The 17,578-nt window shown below is 38.3% G+C and overlaps 1 protein-coding gene across 2 annotated transcripts; it reads left to right on the plus strand.

Annotated features, from left to right (window-relative positions):
- Window positions 1-1,647: 1,647 nt before the first annotated feature.
- On the plus strand, window positions 1,648-15,826 carry PROK2 (prokineticin 2). 2 transcript variants are annotated; one of them, XM_090282925.1, is made up of 4 exons: window positions 1,648-1,686; window positions 2,246-2,955; window positions 6,303-6,432; window positions 15,405-15,826. In XM_090282925.1, exons 2-4 carry the CDS (start codon window positions 2,860-2,862, stop codon window positions 15,521-15,523), a joined length of 345 nt encoding a protein of 114 aa, XP_090139051.1. In that variant the 5' UTR covers window positions 1,648-1,686; window positions 2,246-2,859; the 3' UTR covers window positions 15,524-15,826. The 2 variants fall into 2 exon arrangements, with proteins under 2 accessions (XP_090139051.1, XP_090139050.1); XM_090282924.1 differs by having other exon boundaries at window positions 1,657-1,686; window positions 6,303-6,428.
- The last annotated feature ends 1,752 nt before the right edge of the window (window positions 15,827-17,578 follow it).

Consider the following 17,578-nt stretch of genomic DNA (forward strand, 5'->3'; position numbering starts at 1 on the left):
ATCACCTGCACCAGATAAAGAATTATCCCCCTAGCTTTTCGATGACTACATTTAATCAATTCATGTAAATTAAATGTGACTACTCTGTATATCATTTGCTTATGACCTATCTCTGGACTGTCCTCCAAAGTATATCTTCCTGCTGATCATCAATCATTTACTGAGAGTGCCTACTGATATGGCCTATCATTGTGCTATGTGCTAAAAGGGGTGTGTGGGAAGTTAGACACAAAGATTCTAAGGAGTACATCACCTAATATGGTGGGAAAGACAAAAATAACTGTATCAGTGTTGGCTGAAATTATAGAGGACACCAAATAATAAGACTTGATAAGAGGTCACCCTAACAGGGCACTAAGTCTGTCCTAGACACTGTGCTGATCACTTTATAGGCATTACATTCTCTAAAGCCCATGGAGGTTGTAACCGATAAAGTTGGTATTTTATATTCATCTTATAGGTAAGGAAACAGAGGCTTAAACAGGTTAAGTAACTTGTCCAATGGTCACTCAGAATTCCAATCCAGGTCAGTCAGATTCACAAATGTGGGATCCTAAGGACATTTCTTGTACTGCCTCTTCCATTCAGCTTGATGGTCTGCTAGGAAATGGTTGTCTACACTCTAAACTACACAAAGATGCGTTCTCCTAACACAGGAATACCTGGGCTGAATTGATGATATGGCCATATCAACAGGCTGCAGTAGGAACCAGAACAGGATAGGCAAGCTACTTTTTAGTTTCTATTTCAATGTTGGTAGACCGGCCTTCCTACCTCATTTATTTTTATAAACTAATCCAAATTCAACCTTTCATCTTTTCCTTTTTAAAATGGAACTAATTTTAAGACTTCATTTTCTAACTTGGCCATGGATGCAAAGATATGTCATATCAGGGGCCTTCATTTCTCCTCTAGAGTATTAAAACAATTAAAAGAAACAACATGATCAAAAGAAACACAAAACCAAACCAACCCTGTTTTTAAGTGTTTCCAATCTTGTTTCAAAACAGCCTTAGGAAGACTGTTTTCCAAACTGTCATGTATGAAGCCATCCACTTATGAAACCTGATATTCCTATGTAGACATATACTGTTTTCTATGCTTAGAGAAGCAGGGAATACCCAAGCTGACATCCATAATAGCAAATATGAAATAGACCAATTTTTAAAAAGTTGTAGGAATTTTAAATCCATATTGACTGGATTTTACATTTAACCAGCAGCATTCCCATGCTAGCATTGGCATGGAGATTGGAAAAGAAAACTTTACACCGATCTGTCAGTTGCTACTGTTTCCACTTATTTTAGTCCAATTTGAACATTTTTTTAAAGTTAAAAAGTTTGATTCTTTTGTTTAAGCTCATTCTGAAACATGAAAACAGCGGTGAAGAGGTTTTAAAAATTAAAGATTTGGGTTTCCAAATATTCCAATGTTTAACATTCAGATAATTGTCTGCTTTTCCCCCAGCATTTAGTTTAAATGCTTTGACATGAGGGAGCCCTACTGTCTGAAAGTAACCTTGCCCTGACTCTCCTCACTGTATTTATTAAAGAGGCTGAAAAATAGATCTGCTTTTCAACAGTTTCTGTTCCTTAAGGGACCAGGGATAGCCTGCGGTTCTAAAGATTTAGGAAGAAAACCAGGCTTTCCAAAATTTCAGTGCAAGCAAGTTTGGTGTGGTCGCAAGTAAGTATTCTTAAAGTCATATCCGTTGAGGGAAAACAGGCTGGGATTCTTAGCTAAGCTTGGGTTGGAGATGGAGGGCAAATTTGTTGCTCTTCTTGCAATGGGTGGTCTAGAGCCCAGGAGGCCTGAATGAAGGAATGACACACACATAGTAACTCTGTGGGGCATCTTGTAAGACTGAAGGATGGTTTTCCTGGGCTGGAAAGTAACAAAAGACAGAGCTGCCTCGCTAGGCTTCAGGGGTTGGTGCACCAAGCTAGGCTTTCTCATTTCTCTTTGGCAGTACCCAGAACTGCTCTGCCCAAAGCTGGCAAGATCTAAAGAGAGAGGAAATGCTCGTGAGAAAAATCAGAAGGTCGGAAGAGATGTGAGCATAAAGAGAAAGCATTTGAAATGAAAGTAATACATGGGACTCGCACAGCTGGAAGGACAAACCCCTGAATGTCATCAGGGCTGTGGTATTAGGGGTGATTTTCAACCCTAATTTGCTCTCCCTTTGTTCTTTACCCTTGTCTTCCACGTTTCCCATTTATTTCTTTGATGTTGGCCTTTTCTGTAGTTGGACCATGAAGACAGACCCCAGCAGTACCTAGCGCACAGAGCGCGCTCTGTGCAGACCTGCTGAACCGAAGAACACGTTCAGAGGCCGCTGTCCCTCTACTTACCCTCTTCCCCCAGTGTGTGCACAGGGCCTGGCACATAGAAGGCGCTCCCTAAACATCTGTAGAACAAACGAGCTGCAAGTATTCGGTGCTGAGCACGTGTCACTTTGGAAACAAGGACAGCAGCCGAGTGAGTCTCAGCCCACAACAGCAGCTCCCTGCGTGCGAAAGACCGCCGCAGTCTCACGTGTAGACAGCTGCGGGGTGCGGGGCACCACGGTTGGTGCTGCCTGCGTGGCGCCCTAGGTGGGGCGCAGGGCGCCAGCACGTGTCGTCTCGGGAGCCGGCAGATGGGTGCCTGTGTGAGCAGGGGCAGGGTGTGCCCGGGGAGTACCCGCGGGCTGCCTGGCAGGCAGGCGAAGGCTGAGTCACGGCTGCGCTCGCCTGTATAACTGCTCGGAGACTCCAGGGAGCCACCGGACAGCCCGCTAGACCACAGCTCTGCGCTCGAAAGAACGCGCCGGCCCCGCGCTCCCAACGGCTCCCAACCGCCACCAGGCCCGAGGGCGCCATGAGGAACCCACACTGCACCCTGCTGCTGCTCCTGCTGCTGCTGTCGCTGTTGTTGCTCATGCCCCCAGCTGGGGACGCCGCTGTCATCACCGGGGTAAGCTGCCCAGCACACCTGTCTGCCGGAGGCGCTCCAGCAAGGCACCCAAGGGGGCTGGGGAAGGGGACCACGAAGGGGAGGCGAGGGGCACGGGAAGGGTCGCCCGAGCCGGTACACCTGCCTCGGTCACCCCGTGCCCTGCTCAAGAAGCAGCAAACACTGCGGGACATTGGGCGCTCCCTGGAAGTAAAAGTGACCAAAGTACCACTTTACTACCTTTATCACCCCGTTTTCCGCGTGCTTCTCCTTTATCCCCACAACTTCTCTCCTCGTGTTTGGTCTGTTTTTATGTTCAGATTAAAGATGTTTTTCAAAGTGTTCTCAAGCACCTTTTCAAGACGTTCCAGCCTGGAATCTTGAAATCTGAAGGGCTCTTCCTGAAATGCAAAGGGGCCGGGTAAATACCCCACATCCCGAATCTTAATCCTACTGCATTCGAGGACTTTGCTCCCCACGCGTCGTCCGCAGAAACTCTTTGAAATAACTTGGTCTCAGGCCGTGTGTGTGCTTTGAAAAGCAGTGTGGGCGCTTCCTTCTGGATCCCAAGGCTTTTTCAGTGTCTTGAGGTTCTCCTTAAAAATGTTTCCATTTCCAGTTCCTGATAAAGTATCTCCAGTGCTACGGCATAATCATGGAGTAAGTGGTCATGTAAAATGTTTTAGCTTAGAGAAGACGTCTTCATTTTTAAGTAGGAACTAATTCACCGCCCCCCTCCCACTACTCCCACCAGTTCTTTGTGTGGATCTGAAGGATGAATTTACAGTACAGAATTAAAAAGTTTAGTCTACTTTATATCAACAATGCAAAACCGCTGTCATTTCCTGGTTCTTCAACTGCTTTACTCCCGTTTCTCAAGTGTGAAATTATTTTACACCTCCATTAAATTTCTTTGAATATCTAAGTGCACATTGTAGGATTTAAATAACACTTCTGTGTTTGAAGTGATGATACATAGATAATGAAATAAAATTCAAATTTAAGAGAAATGTCATTGTCTTGAGAAAATAAAGCTCTATTGTCCTCATGTTAATTAGTAGGCTTAGAGCATATGGTAAGCCCAACAGCATTTGATTCTATCTAGGAGATCCTTAATTGTGAGCGTTGTGATATTTATTAGAATAGTGTAGTTTTTTGTTTTGTTTATTTTTACAAAGTGTATTTAAATAGCTTTGTCAGTAGCCAGTTGGTGTGGTTGAAAACAAAAACAAAAACAAAAACGTTTTATGGGTCTTTTTAATACATGAGAATTGAAATATGGATGTTTTCTTTTGCTCTTCTGCTGGCTCATTTTAGATTTCTCCTAATCCTCTGAGCCCCAAATTCTTTTGCAATATAAGTATCTTTTTGTTTCATATACAGGACAACACATTTTGAATAGATCTGCAATGGGTTAAGGATGAAGGGTATTAGGAAACAGCTGTCTAATTAAAAAATATATAAACCTATGCAATTCTTTGTAAATATTTCCAAGAACTGAAACTTTTTGTTACAAAATGAAAATTTTATCACATTGGATGTTTATCTATAGAGATTTAGGCTTGCTATATAGTTATGTGTGCTATTTTTGTTGTCATTTTAACTCAGTGTTACAAAAAGAATTCTTTTAAAAGTTTCTAAGGCTACATGGCAATAAAGAAATGTAGTTATGTTTCCATGACAGGAACCATCTGGAGTCAAATGAAAAACTAAGTAACTTATTTAGATATATTGTCTATAGGATGTTAAACATCCAAGTGAATGATTGAATTTTAAAAGATTTTTGGCTGAATTTTTATTGTCTTATAAAAAGACTTCAGAATGCAAGGTCTGGAGCATCTGTTGAAATAAAATACTGCCTAAAACCTCCACTTTAAATATTTATTTGGTAATATGTGTAGTCATTTTAAATTTGATTTCTGTGCTCCCATTGATTTGTTAAAACCATATTTGCAAAGATCATTTATGGAATGGACTGGCCACATATACATGATATCTGGCATTCAGATAAAAACTGGAAAATGGAAATGTTTAAATATTTTCCCATAAATGTCCAAACACCCCAACATGGAAATTGTAGTTTTTGTTCAGATACTTGTTTTAAATAGGTGAGAAAAAATATTCTACTGGGGGAAATAAATCAACTCTAAAGCAAGATCACTCTTAATGAAAAGTAATGAATAAGAGTGTGTAAGAGTGTGTCCATACACACATATTTATATTTTAAGAAGTTATTGCTGTCTTCAAGATTAAGAACTTTGAAGGCAAGTTTTAGTCGTTTCTAATAAATGTACATTTAGACTTGTGCATAAATGATAAACTTTTTAGTTTCTTACGTACTATATAATCACAATATTTTTACCTTATTGTTAGCAAAACAGATTACCATATACCATTCAAACAAAGTATCTATTTTTTATTGATTCTAGGAAAGAACAGCAGTTCTTCAAATCTATTTTTATGCATATATATTAAGGTTTCATTATTTATTTCTATTTAGTAGAGTATGGAAATTCCTCCAAAGCTGATACTTTAATTATCTGTTTTACAATTTTTATATTGGGAGCAGGTGACTTGAGTAATTACTGTAGATAATTGTATTTTCTCATCTGATGGCTCTGATAAAATAGTTCAGCTAATTTTATAATGTACACATATGTATATCCTAAGTCAGCAATTTTCTTTTTGCAGGTTACTCACTAAGATTAAAAGAAAAAGAGAGAGAGAGAGTAGCATAAGGGAAAATCTTGAACTGTTCATTCTCAACCTATGAGATTTCTTTCTTTAAAGGGGAAATGGTAAAAATCAAGTTAGTGGTATGTGAAACATCAAGTCTCATGAACTAAAATGCATATATTTAAAAGGGAAAATGAGCACTTCTAAAATTTATATCAGTGCCTTTCTGGGTCTGGAGCAGTTTATGGCAGACTTAGAGACCATTTAAGTCCCATTTTAATACTGAGTCCAGTGTATTTTGCAGTAATGGTTATAAAATCTTGTGACTTGATTTATATGGTTCCTAATGGACATACATGCTTTAAAACTAAAATAGACCCATTTTTTCAAGGTCAAAACAAATTCAATAAAGCACTAGAAAAGAGAGCTGAGTATATTTTTAAATTGTGTTTAAGACTTTCATAATGTGTGAGCCATTTTTTAGGCAATTTTTTAAAAATTGGGAATATCTTCTGATTATATTTTATGGTAAATATATATAAGCATATGAATATTACAGTTTTCATACATGTGATTGTTAATAACTTAGCAGTTGGATATTTAAAGTGCATTTTTTTGTTGCTAATTTTAGATTTTCTCAGCCAGAATCTTTCCTGCTATCTATATTTATCTGTTTGCATATTTCATTTCAGGCTTGCGACAAGGACTCCCAGTGTGGTGAAGGCATGTGCTGTGCTGTTAGTATCTGGGTTAAGAGTATAAGGATTTGCACACCTTTGGGCAAAGGGGGAGACAGCTGCCATCCGCTGACTCGTAAAGTTAGTATGTGTTCTTATGTATATTTGTATTCACAGCGGTTCTCTTATGTTGCAGTACCCTAAGTTTGAGCAAGTTCTGTGTGACCTGAAGCTCAGGGTAATGTACTTGAAACTGGAAGTCAGAGAAGATGACAATTGAAAACCAACTGCTCTTCCCTCACCCCTTTCACTTGAAAGACTTGTTTCTGCTAACATTCTTATTCTAGTGTCCATTTACATATCATTATCCTCATGACATTAGAAACATTTTATAATTTAAAACACATGAATTTGCTTAAAAATTATTTAGGAATACATATGTATTATATCATTGTATGCTTCTTTGCAGAAATCAGTGTATAGAAGTTCTTGAGTTCTTGAAAAGACTTTAATATCAGGCCTACTGATAAGGCAGAAGTAAAAAAGTTGTGTGTTGTGGTGGAAGCATGTGCTGTGTTGTTAGTATCTGGGTTAAGAGCTTAAGGATTTGGACTCCTGGGAACAAAGTGAGAGACAGCTACCATCTGCTGTTTTGTTTTTCAGAAAATTATCAATAATACAATTAGTCCTGTATTTTAATTTAAGATACAAAAGTAATGGACTGTTTTCTACAGGATAGATTGTTCACAATCCTACAGATTAATGATAGTTAATTTTTAAATATATTTTATCTAACAGTTTCATATCAGAGTGACCTAAAACACACTTTTGAAGAGTTATTGGCAATAAGTGGTATGGATATGGCTCTGGAGGTTGTGTTGCAGATTCTCACATTTACAGGGGCCATGCAGGTTTGCACTGCTTCTGGAATGGATAGATGGGAGGCAAGAGGGAGCTGGTAAGTGTGGGGAGCTTCGAAAATCTTTACGCTTCAGATTAAAAACTTTTGAAACACGATATGATCTCAGCAAAATCCTCCAGGGATGCCAGGTTGCAGTGCCTTGCTCTCCTAGTCCCATGTCCTCATCTTACCCAGAACTAAAGTGAAGTCCAGGGGCATGGAAGGACATGCCACAGGCCAGGAGGCCTGTTGGAGGCAGAGCTCAGTCTCTTCAGTATTCTTTCTACACATTATTGAGGCAAACTAAATTCCACCTCTACTTTTTATCACATGTGCATAGAGTTTAAAATCTGTAGAATCAAACATCTTCCCTGTACTCCACAGTCGCAGATGACTGTTACTGTTTTGACTTTCTTTGAGTAAACGTAATGGGATAAATTGGCTTAGGTTCATCTCTGTGAACTGTATGTAATAGGGACTCTGGTTATTTGGACCTATCTGAAGACTGAGTGCGGCTTTCCTGTGGTTTCCTTGAGAAATACTTCCTGTTATGTTTAGACCATTTCTCCCTAGGGGTTTGATTACTCGAGGTGTACTGTCATTTTTTAAACATATTAGGCACCTTTTACTCTTGGCCATTTTAGAACAGGAAAGGTACTGAACCATTAGTCATCTGTCTCGATGCCAGACTCCCCATGAGGGGGTGAAGCTGGCCCAGCTGCCTTTGGCATTGATCTCAGTTTGGTAATGTTCCTTACTGAATGTCAGTCATCTTTTGTATGTTTGAGCTGCTGTCACTGAAAAGCTTACTCTTAACTCATCCTTCCCCTTTAAGAACTATGTTGTTTTTGTAGTGTTAGCATCAGCTCACATGCCCTAGGTAAGGATCACTGCTGAAACAAGTGAGGAGCGACATAAACTGTGGGGCCATTTTTGTATTAACAGCAGTAATAGTCGCTACTTGCTGAATGCTGTAATGTGCCAGATATCCTATACTAAATATTGCATACATATTTCTTAATTAATGCTCACAACAAGCCTGTGGAGTAGGGTTGTTTTTGCCCAACAACATTAAACCTCTGACAGCTTCAGTAACTGGTGGATGTCACAAGGTGACAGGTCAGAGGGCAGATACCAGATTTCATTTCTTGTCTGTGGTCTTAATCACTATACTCTTCTTTCTCCATTAAAGTTGTGTCAATTTGAACATTTTTTAGTCCAATTAACCCAAACTAGTTTGTGTGGGTCAGAAGTTCACTGGGATGAGGGTAAAGAGTCCAAAGTGGAAGTTTGTCTCATCCTAGAGTACTGATGCATTTTCCAAATCTGAGATATTTTAAAAAGAGAACCAAATTGTTTCCCTGGTTCCCATATAGCTTCTAGTTCAGGTTTCATGTAAGGTCAATTCTGAAAGTAAACAAAATCATTCTCTCATAAACCTAGGTATATCTATGCTTTTGTTTTTATCACAGTTTTAATAATGAAGTCTAATAATAGATTATGGCCTTCACAGTAAAATTAAGTGACAAATAAATGAAGTATTTTTAAAAATAAGATTTTATATCAGATCTGAACATTCACCCTATTCAGATGCCCACTTGAAATGTGTTTCTAGAACTCAATGTTACAATTTTTCATATTGGTTATTTTTGTGTTTTGAAATACATTTTTTTGCCATTTCAATAACCTATTTTTAGTCCCACAGTTGTTACTTCTTTTGGTTGAAAATAACCTATCCTAGTTTAGGTTAGAAAAATCAAGTGTCTTCTAGAATATCTCTCAACTATATCCTATTCAAAATGACTCCCCAAAAATTCATAAATATATTTTGGTGAAACTCTACTCTCAAGTTTAGTGGCTCATTAGGAGATAGTAAAGAATGGAGACACAGTATAGAAAACTGTGTTTTAATGTGATGTGCTCATTATGCCCCACCCTATTTTTAAAAAATATGGGTTAACTGGTTGTGGTCACGGAAATTAGTGATCTAAAAATACAAGTCTGTGAATAGCTGAAGACTACCACTGTTTAAATTTTAAACTTCCCATTCTGGTCCGGCTTAGTCCTTAGCCACAAATGTCTGTTTATTTTGACAAAGTAAACAATAGTTGATGAATAAAATTGAGAACTACTGAGGAATTGATAGCCACTGAGTTCAGTTAACTATTTTATTTCACATGCATCAACTAACTTGTAGAGTTTGTAGTCACTAACTGCTAGTCCATACTTTTATAATTATATAGATTTTAACTTTGCATTTGATAATTCAAAAATAGAATAAAATATTTGTCTATTTAAGGAGATCATGTTTTCTAAGAACATTTTTAGGCAAATAAATAATAGTTTTAATATGGCTTCATTTTTAACAGTAAATTTTTTAACAGTTAAGAATAAGTTACTGAATCCTGTGGCTACAGGGAATGCTTTGTTATTTTTAAAAGATCTTACTCTAATGTCCACTAATACCTACACTTTTCAGAGTTTGCAAAGAACAGACAATTCCATTCCATTCTGTTTACCTGTTGGCTTCAGTTTATAAGTATGTAATTAATACTTTTATTTTATTGCTTATTATTTTATGAAACACAGTTGTGTTTCCTCCAAAAAGTTAGTCTTTTTTTGTTTTGTTCCACTTTTTATATCAACATTAAAAATTTATTTTTTAATTTTGCTTTTTTTGTTTTGCTGTACTTTAAAACTTGACAAATATTTTTTATGTTTGTTAAAGAAAAATATTCAAATCAAAAATGGGTCTTTTGTTCATGTAAAAAAAATGAAACATTTAAAAAAATATTCACTGTTTCTATTACAGACAACCTGTGTCAATATATTATAAACATTGTTGTAATTTCAGGGTGGAGTATAAAATTTTTGAAATGTCAACTCAAATATTACTTATATCACTATAAAAGGTAGTGAAAAATGGGTGGAAGAAAGCATAACACGTTAATTGCCTCATCTTTCATATCAGGGGTGTCAAGAATCCCTGTCTACTTTTGACCTCTTGGGGTAGGATTGTAGCTGTGATTACAGGTTCATTGGCCATTGGCAGAGAGATGATCAAGAAATAAACGTTTTGGTTTAATACAGAGTTTTTAAACCTGGACACTACCCACATTTGGGTCAGATAATTCTATATTGTAGGGGGCTGTCCTGTGCATTGTGGGATGTTTAACAGCATCCCTGGCCACTATCCACTATCTAGCTGTGACAACCAAAATGTCTCCAGACTATGACAAATGTCCACTGGCAGGCTTGGGGGCATTTGGAGGGTGGGGTTGGGTGATGGAATCACCTTTGTTGAGCACCACTGGCCCAATCCTACATTAATATAGCCTACAGGACACAGTATAGAAGATACAGCTCATTGGGAGCTTCAGCAGCTACCCAAGCACACAACTTCTTTTGACCTCTCACCCACATGGGGTGCTTGTGGCTGCCAAAGATGAGTGCCAAGTTACGTGGGGGATCCCCTTGATCAACAGAAACTACCACCCCCCCTTTTTTTTTTTTTTTTTTGCAAATCTTTTATAACCCTCTAGCCTAAAAGGGCCAAGGTCTGCATGCCAACAGCTCCCCTAATCCAAGTTCCAGATTACGAGTGAGACCAAACCACTGTTTTTTTCCTGTTTTCAGTCACTCTTTCCAAGGAGACAGTGCAGTGGAAGGTCAAGGTCAGGGAGGCCACAAACATCCCAGGCCCATGTTAACCCTCTATTCACAAATGAGATAAATAATTGCATTATTTAGTGTTAGATGAATGCATACGTATTCTAAAAATAATAGAAGAAATAATGTAAAACTTTACAAAATTAAGATACATAGTGACCTCCATAATTAGTAAAAAGCAGAAATTGTGGGTGCTGGCATTTTCAGTTTTTATTTTATGCACTAGGTTACTATTTGATTTTTTAAAAACTATGTACCTTTATTGAAAAAAAGTTGTAACAAAACTGGTTTTATTTTAAATAAGATTATAATAGGAACAGTTTTTTTCATGTCACATGACTAGACTTTTCTTCCTGTAACCCGTTATACTTTCTTCTGTAACATAATTGACTCTGTTTTGAGAAGAATCACACACAAAAAAAATACCTTTGTTTTGTATCAGTGCTATTTCCTCTTTTAAAAGGTGCTGCAAATGGATAAGGATCATGCCTTCAGCAATGTGCTGCATGTTCTCCCTTGGTGTCTTCTAAAATTTGCTCTTTAGAGTTCCAGGCCATTAGAAATACTGGATTGAGTATGTAGTTGATTCTAAAGTAAACCATCAAACGTGGACCGAATGTTTAGCCCTTGACTATATTTGTACATCTGAATATGCATGTTCTGTAAGCACTTGCTTATACATTGGTGACCATCAGACACCTATTAGGTTTGTCACACAATATATGTGTATATAGATCTAGAAGTGAATGGGCCAGTCAAGAAGTTGGTAAGGATCTCTGAGCATGTCAGGTCAGAAATTGTGGCCTTTGTCATCGGAGCTCTCCTATGGAAGGGGGAGATTAAGAAAGGCTTGAGGGAGGAAGGGAAAAACACAGACTGTATCTTGAAAAGGTGAACTGGGTTTGATTAGAAATTTTTAAAAAAGGGCATCTTGTTATAGAGGAACCTTTCTAATCATTATGCTGACCAGAGCTTATACAGTGTTGGGGCCCTCAAAAGGGAAAAGAGTATTATAGAGATATATTTAAAGTTCCACAAAATATATATACCCTTGTGCACACAGTGCCAGGGCCCCTTCTATGCAAACAAGGGCTTCCAGCTTCTTTTTCTTCACTGAAAATTCAACTCTGCATTCGATGGTGCAAATATCATTGGGTCTGTTCCTTGCAGGAACTGGTGTGTGGGGTGAGAAGAGGTCACAGGACTTGAAATGGTTGTCCTTTTGCCTTCAGGGAGGTCACAGACTATGATGGGGGTAGGGGTGGAGGGAAATATTTAACAAATATTTTCTTGAGTGTCTTCTCTGTACCAAACTAACTGCTATGTGCTCACAAATAAAATTAGACAAGTCCCTTCTTCAAAGAGCCTGGAGTCCAGGCATGGTGGTATTTGAGGAGAGAGCAAAGTTTGGAAGAAAGTGGGACTGAGTTTGACTAGGACACTTTCCCTTTCTAGCCAGGCGTGACCTCAGTCAGGGACTTGACTTCAAGAGGAAGCCACTTAGCTCAGGTCAAAATGTGGACTGGCACATGGGCCTTATTTGACATTTATAGACGATGCCTTACAAGACCTGGCTCATAGCAGGCTGCCACTGTTATTTTTCTCTTCTGCCTGCTTTTGGCACTGACACTCATGTGATGAGTCAAAGAGTGACCAGTGTTTTAATGCACAGGACAGTAAGCACTATGAGGGCACTTATTAGTAGCTGAAACTATCTTACTGGTTATTTATCTTTCATATTTCAAATGTGAGTGCCATGATGGGCAGGAGCTTTCCCAGTTTTGTTCATTGCTGTATCTGCAGAACCTAAATGAGTCAGGCTGCCCCCAACACCCTGGCTCGGTGGAAACTCCCTGTCCAGCAGAGGTTTCAAGATCTTGGATGAAAAGTAATACAGTAACCCGGACACTGTCTTTTGTCTGGGAGGCGGAGAGTTGGCAAATCTCTCTAGAGGTGAAGAGCCTCAAATGTTTCCTCCTACTCCCTTTTATTGAGGAGGGTATTTGGGAGATAAAAGGTCATGATTTATAAATTACCAATCAGCTTCAAACACTTGGGTTACAGTTAACAATTACTGATTACAGATAACAATGTAAGGAACACAGTGACCATTCTGGGTCAGAGTCTGTTATACATCCTGGCGCCATACCGACACTAGGTGCAAGGCTTTATACATTTTTCTGGGTGTTTGATGCTACACACTGTTTATAGTTAACTAAGAGATAAGAAAAACAGAGCAAGCTTCAAAGCATATATGCATTCTCTAACTCTAGTTCCCAGGGGAATCCTCTGAGTGGCCTTGGAGTCACGCCTGCCTCCGGCCTTCCCAGTTTTCTGGTCTTAAGGGCCTGGCTCACGGCTGGAATACAGTTCCTGAAACCACACAAAACCATCCCCTCCACCTAAAATATAACATGACATGTTGGTGACACTAAGTAAATGTCTGTTGAATGAATGAATAAAAGAAGCATGCTTGGTATTTTCCAGGTACAAGAGTTTGTCTTGCTCATTATATTTTTAGTTCACTAAAATTCTCCTTGGAGATTGCTGCCTATGTTAGTTTTTCTCAACCTCAGCACTATTGACATTTTGGGCTGGGTAATTCTTTGCTATGAGGACTTCCCAGTGTACTGTAGGATGTATGTCAGCATCCTTGGCCTCTACCCACTAAATGCCAATAGTACTTCCCTCTCGGTTGTGACAAACAAAAATGCTCTCTGGACCTTGCCCAACAGCCTCTGGGGGAGTGGGGGAAGTATCACACTCAACAGAGAACCACTAGCCCATGCAGTAGTTTTAGTCTTGACAAAAAAAGAATCTCTCAAAGTCTCAGAAGGGATTATAAAGTTCATGGGGTATAGCTTCTCATACTATCCTGTAATTGTCCACACTAATCCAGCTGCACCCACCTTCTCTGACATATTTTCAGTAACAACAATGAGCCAGCCATCTATGTATCTTTTGATACACACAGTGACAGAACCATTCTGAGCATAAGTCTTCATGGTGCTGATGGCCATGGTACCCATATGTAGAAAATGTCATTAGAGCCTTGAAAGTAATGCCCTTTCAAAAAGACAAAGGCACGTGAATGTTTCTGCCTGTCCATCACATTCATACCTTGCCTTCCTCCTGATTCCCTTTGTATATATTGATCTCAATCATCTCCCTAGCCCTTCCAGAACCATTTTGGAAATGGGAGGTGGGAAAGAAGAAACAGGAAAAAGGAGGTAAGAAGATCAGGCATATGGTACCACTCAAAGTTAACACCCAGAATAATTAGCCTTGATCCTTGTTGGACTATCATAGTAACTTACATGGAGTGAAGGTTGGGTCTGTTCTATGAGTTCAACCCAAAATTAAAGTTAGAATGGTTCTGCCACTGTCTACAGACAGTCATTCTTTCTTTTCTTTTTATTTATAAATTATTTAGAAGGCATCTGGAAGATGCATCTCAGATTTCTCATAAGGACAAATAATTGATGTGGGATAGCCTGTTGTGTGGGATGTCCCCTTTTTGTGAAATAGAATAAGGAATACACTAGGATTATACCAAATAAAGCATTTGAGTTGGGAAACAGGAAGGATGCACTTTCCTGCCATGTGTAAACTATAGAAGGACCCCAGGCATGAGCCTGTACTAGCTTACCTTTCTCACTTTACCCTGAATCTGAGTAATTTGCCATCCCAATTCATTGACTCTCACTTGTTCTAAACCTGATGTTAAACTCTCTCTGTATAACTTGCAAAGCAGGCAGATTCTCATGAGGCACCATTTCTAGGAGAGGAAGGATAACTTTTGCACTCTGCCTCTAGAAAGCATACATATTTGGAGTGTGCTCCACTTGCCCCTGGCACAGAAGACCACCACACCAGTTGCTGGTTGACCCTTCTCAACCAGCTTCATTGGTGGCATGGGTAGGACTCTTAGAATGTCAGTTGAACGACTCTCACATTGAAGCCAGCTTTTCACTACAGACTCTCCCAGGCAGTGTTCAGTTAGTTTCATTTCAGCAACTGGAGCTTGCCTCCTTCTCTAATTTTCCTCTTGTTTCTCCCCCTTCCCCCTACTCTCGGAGTTTTAATTCCTCTGACATCTGTGTGCAAATGTGTAAAGTTATATATTGCTCATTGTCAGTGAATTTATATTTGCTTATCATATAGATGTGGACATACCATAATATAATGCTTTTTCTAAGGAGCTTCAGTAGCAAGACACTTTAAAAAAGAATTAAAATGAGAAAAAGTAAAAGGCTGTATAGCTTTGTGGTTAAAAGCTCAGCCTCTGTTCCAGCTGCCAGCAAAACTTCGAGTTCTGGATATGTGACCTTGGGCAAGTTATTAATGTCTCTGTGCCTCAGTCTGTCATCTATAAATGAGTATAATTAGTTGCCATCTTCAGAGTGGTTGTAAGGATGAAAAAGGATAATACATAAAAAGTGCTGAGCATATTATCCGATGAATCATTAACATGCAATAAATGCTAGCTATTATTCAAAGAGATTTCTCAAAAAAATTTTTTTTTGATGTTTCCTTTTTTATTTTAGGTTCCATATTTTGGGCGGAGAATGCATCACACGTGTCCATGTCTGCCCAGCTTAGCCTGTTTACGGGCTTCAGTCAACCAATTTGTTTGTTTAGCCCAGAAGTAATCACTTTAGAGTAGAAACTTTAAATGTTAATAGCCACATGATTTCTGTAAAATCTATTTTCTTGTCGTTGTGCCAAAAAAAAATTGGTATGCCAGAAAGAAATGCTATTACTTCCTCAGCTTTCCAAGTAACATTTCTAGCTTTGATTTTTAAATGACCTCTTTTTATAGAAAGGATTTTAATTTTGGATAGAAATGTAACATGCAAGGTATTATAGAATTGGTTCTCATTTTCCTATTTGTGTTTTGATTTGGTTTGGCTTTTTTAAATGTCAATAACTCAGAAGAACTATATGCACAACCAATGGGAATGGAATAAGGGGGGGCAACTGGAGGGGGGGGCAACTGGAGGGAGAGGGGGGTCACTGGGTGGAGGGGAACAAAGAGAAAAGAAATTGGGACAACTGTAACAGCATAATCAATAAAGCATATTTTAAAAAAATGTCAATAACTCACCCATTTTCACAAAAATGAGGAGAATGAGAATTTGATATTTTGTTACAGAAACTTTTTTTTTTTTTTCCCTTAAGCCCTCCTTCTTTCATCCCTACCCTACCACACACATACACACACCCTTGTGCACCCTTTGGTCTCTTGTCTCTCACTCCTTAAAGAATTTTAAGGACCTCATTTTATTCTTTGCCATTTCTATCCCTGACCCTCTGGCATTTAAAATGTATGTGTGCAGAAGAGGATAGGCATGTCCATATCCTTTAGCTTGGTGGCAGAATCACTTATGAGAATCAAGTTTTTTGACTGATACTTAAACAGTGAAGAGTGTATAGTTGAATTAGACACTCCAAGTGTACGTGGAGAGGTTAGGGTGCTGCTAAACTTCCACTGAACCTGTCTTTGCAAATGGGACTTCAGGTCTGCTGTGTGACTGTGTGAGAATGGAAGGAATGGAAAGTCAAATTAATATAGTCCAGATCTATAGACTTGGGTTTTTTTTAAAGACTTTCCAATACAGTAGCGATTTTCAACCACTGTGCTGCAAGGATTTTTAAAACATGAAATACCTGACTATTTAGTCAGAGGCACTGACCTGTTTTCCCTTAGCCTGTCAAATTGAAAAAATAACAACAGCTAACACAATGATAGCTGTCCAGTGTGAATGAATCAAAATTATACCTATTTTTGTCAGATCAGCAAAAAATATATATAACATTTTTTTTGGTGTGCCTCAGAATTTTAGTAATTAGTTTATGTGTGGCATGAGATAAAAAATGTTGAAAATCTCTGCAATACAGTATTACATTTATTTCTCTTTTCATGAAGTTAGCTTTATTAGAAAAGTCTCATAGAGATGTTCCCAAAAATGTCACTTGAAGAGGAAGTATTGATTTTGACCAGGCATAACAATAGTTATCATTTTTTAATTGGTATTAAGTTGTAATTTAAACTTCATTTGTAACCAAAAGTTCTATTATAATGGGTTGCCTGACATCCTGCCATTTGTACCTGTATCAATATTGCTATGTAAAAGTTCTGTATGAGAATAATGACAATATTGTATATCATTTGATTTTAATATTGTATCCTTATTTTTGTCACCATTGTCTTCAGTTTTTATTACAAGCATAGTTTTATATAGCTTACATCTGAAAATTGGCAAAGACTCTTAGGTTGGTAAAATAGCACTAATAGTATGGTGCATTTTTATTTTACATATAGGAAAGTTCTGTTTGCATGAATTTTAATGTAGGACAAAAAACCAGTGTGTAAATCAGTAAAGTTTTGGAGCATGAAGAGAAATTGTGACATGCAAATTATGACATGTAATCATATAACCAGAAATGGACTCGTGGGATTTCACTGTTTGATTCAGCAAACAGTGATAGGATGTGCATCACAGGTGCTCAGGTAGGGATCTGGGTGCTAGCCATACAGTAATGTCAGTGTAGCCTGGCCTTGAATAACAAACCAAGAATTGTAAATGGAGTCAACATTATAAATTAACAACTTACGAAGTCTGTTTCACTGACCATGCCAATCTACAAATTTTTTTTTTTTTTTAATGTTCATTTTGTAGTTATTTACTCAGCCAGGACTTACAATTGCACATTGTGT

Source organism: Furipterus horrens, unplaced genomic scaffold, assembly GCF_987537825.1.
Source record: "Furipterus horrens unplaced genomic scaffold, mFurHor1.1.pri manual_scaffold_7, whole genome shotgun sequence".
NCBI classification, from domain to species: domain Eukaryota; kingdom Metazoa; phylum Chordata; class Mammalia; order Chiroptera; family Furipteridae; genus Furipterus; species Furipterus horrens.

What these genes read in the sequence shown, in the direction of transcription:
- PROK2 (XM_090282925.1), top strand. Translation starts at nt 2,860, where the DNA reads ATGAGGAACCCACACTGCACCCTGCTGCTGCTCCTGCTGCTGCTGTCG. An exon ending in ACGCCGCTGTCATCACCGGG is followed by an intron (nt 2,956 to 6,302) that starts GTAAGCTGCCCA and finishes ATTTCATTTCAG; the next exon opens with GCTTGCGACAAGGACTCCCA. An exon ending in TCCGCTGACTCGTAAAGTTA is followed by an intron (nt 6,433 to 15,404) that starts GTATGTGTTCTT and finishes TTTTTATTTTAG; the next exon opens with GTTCCATATTTTGGGCGGAG.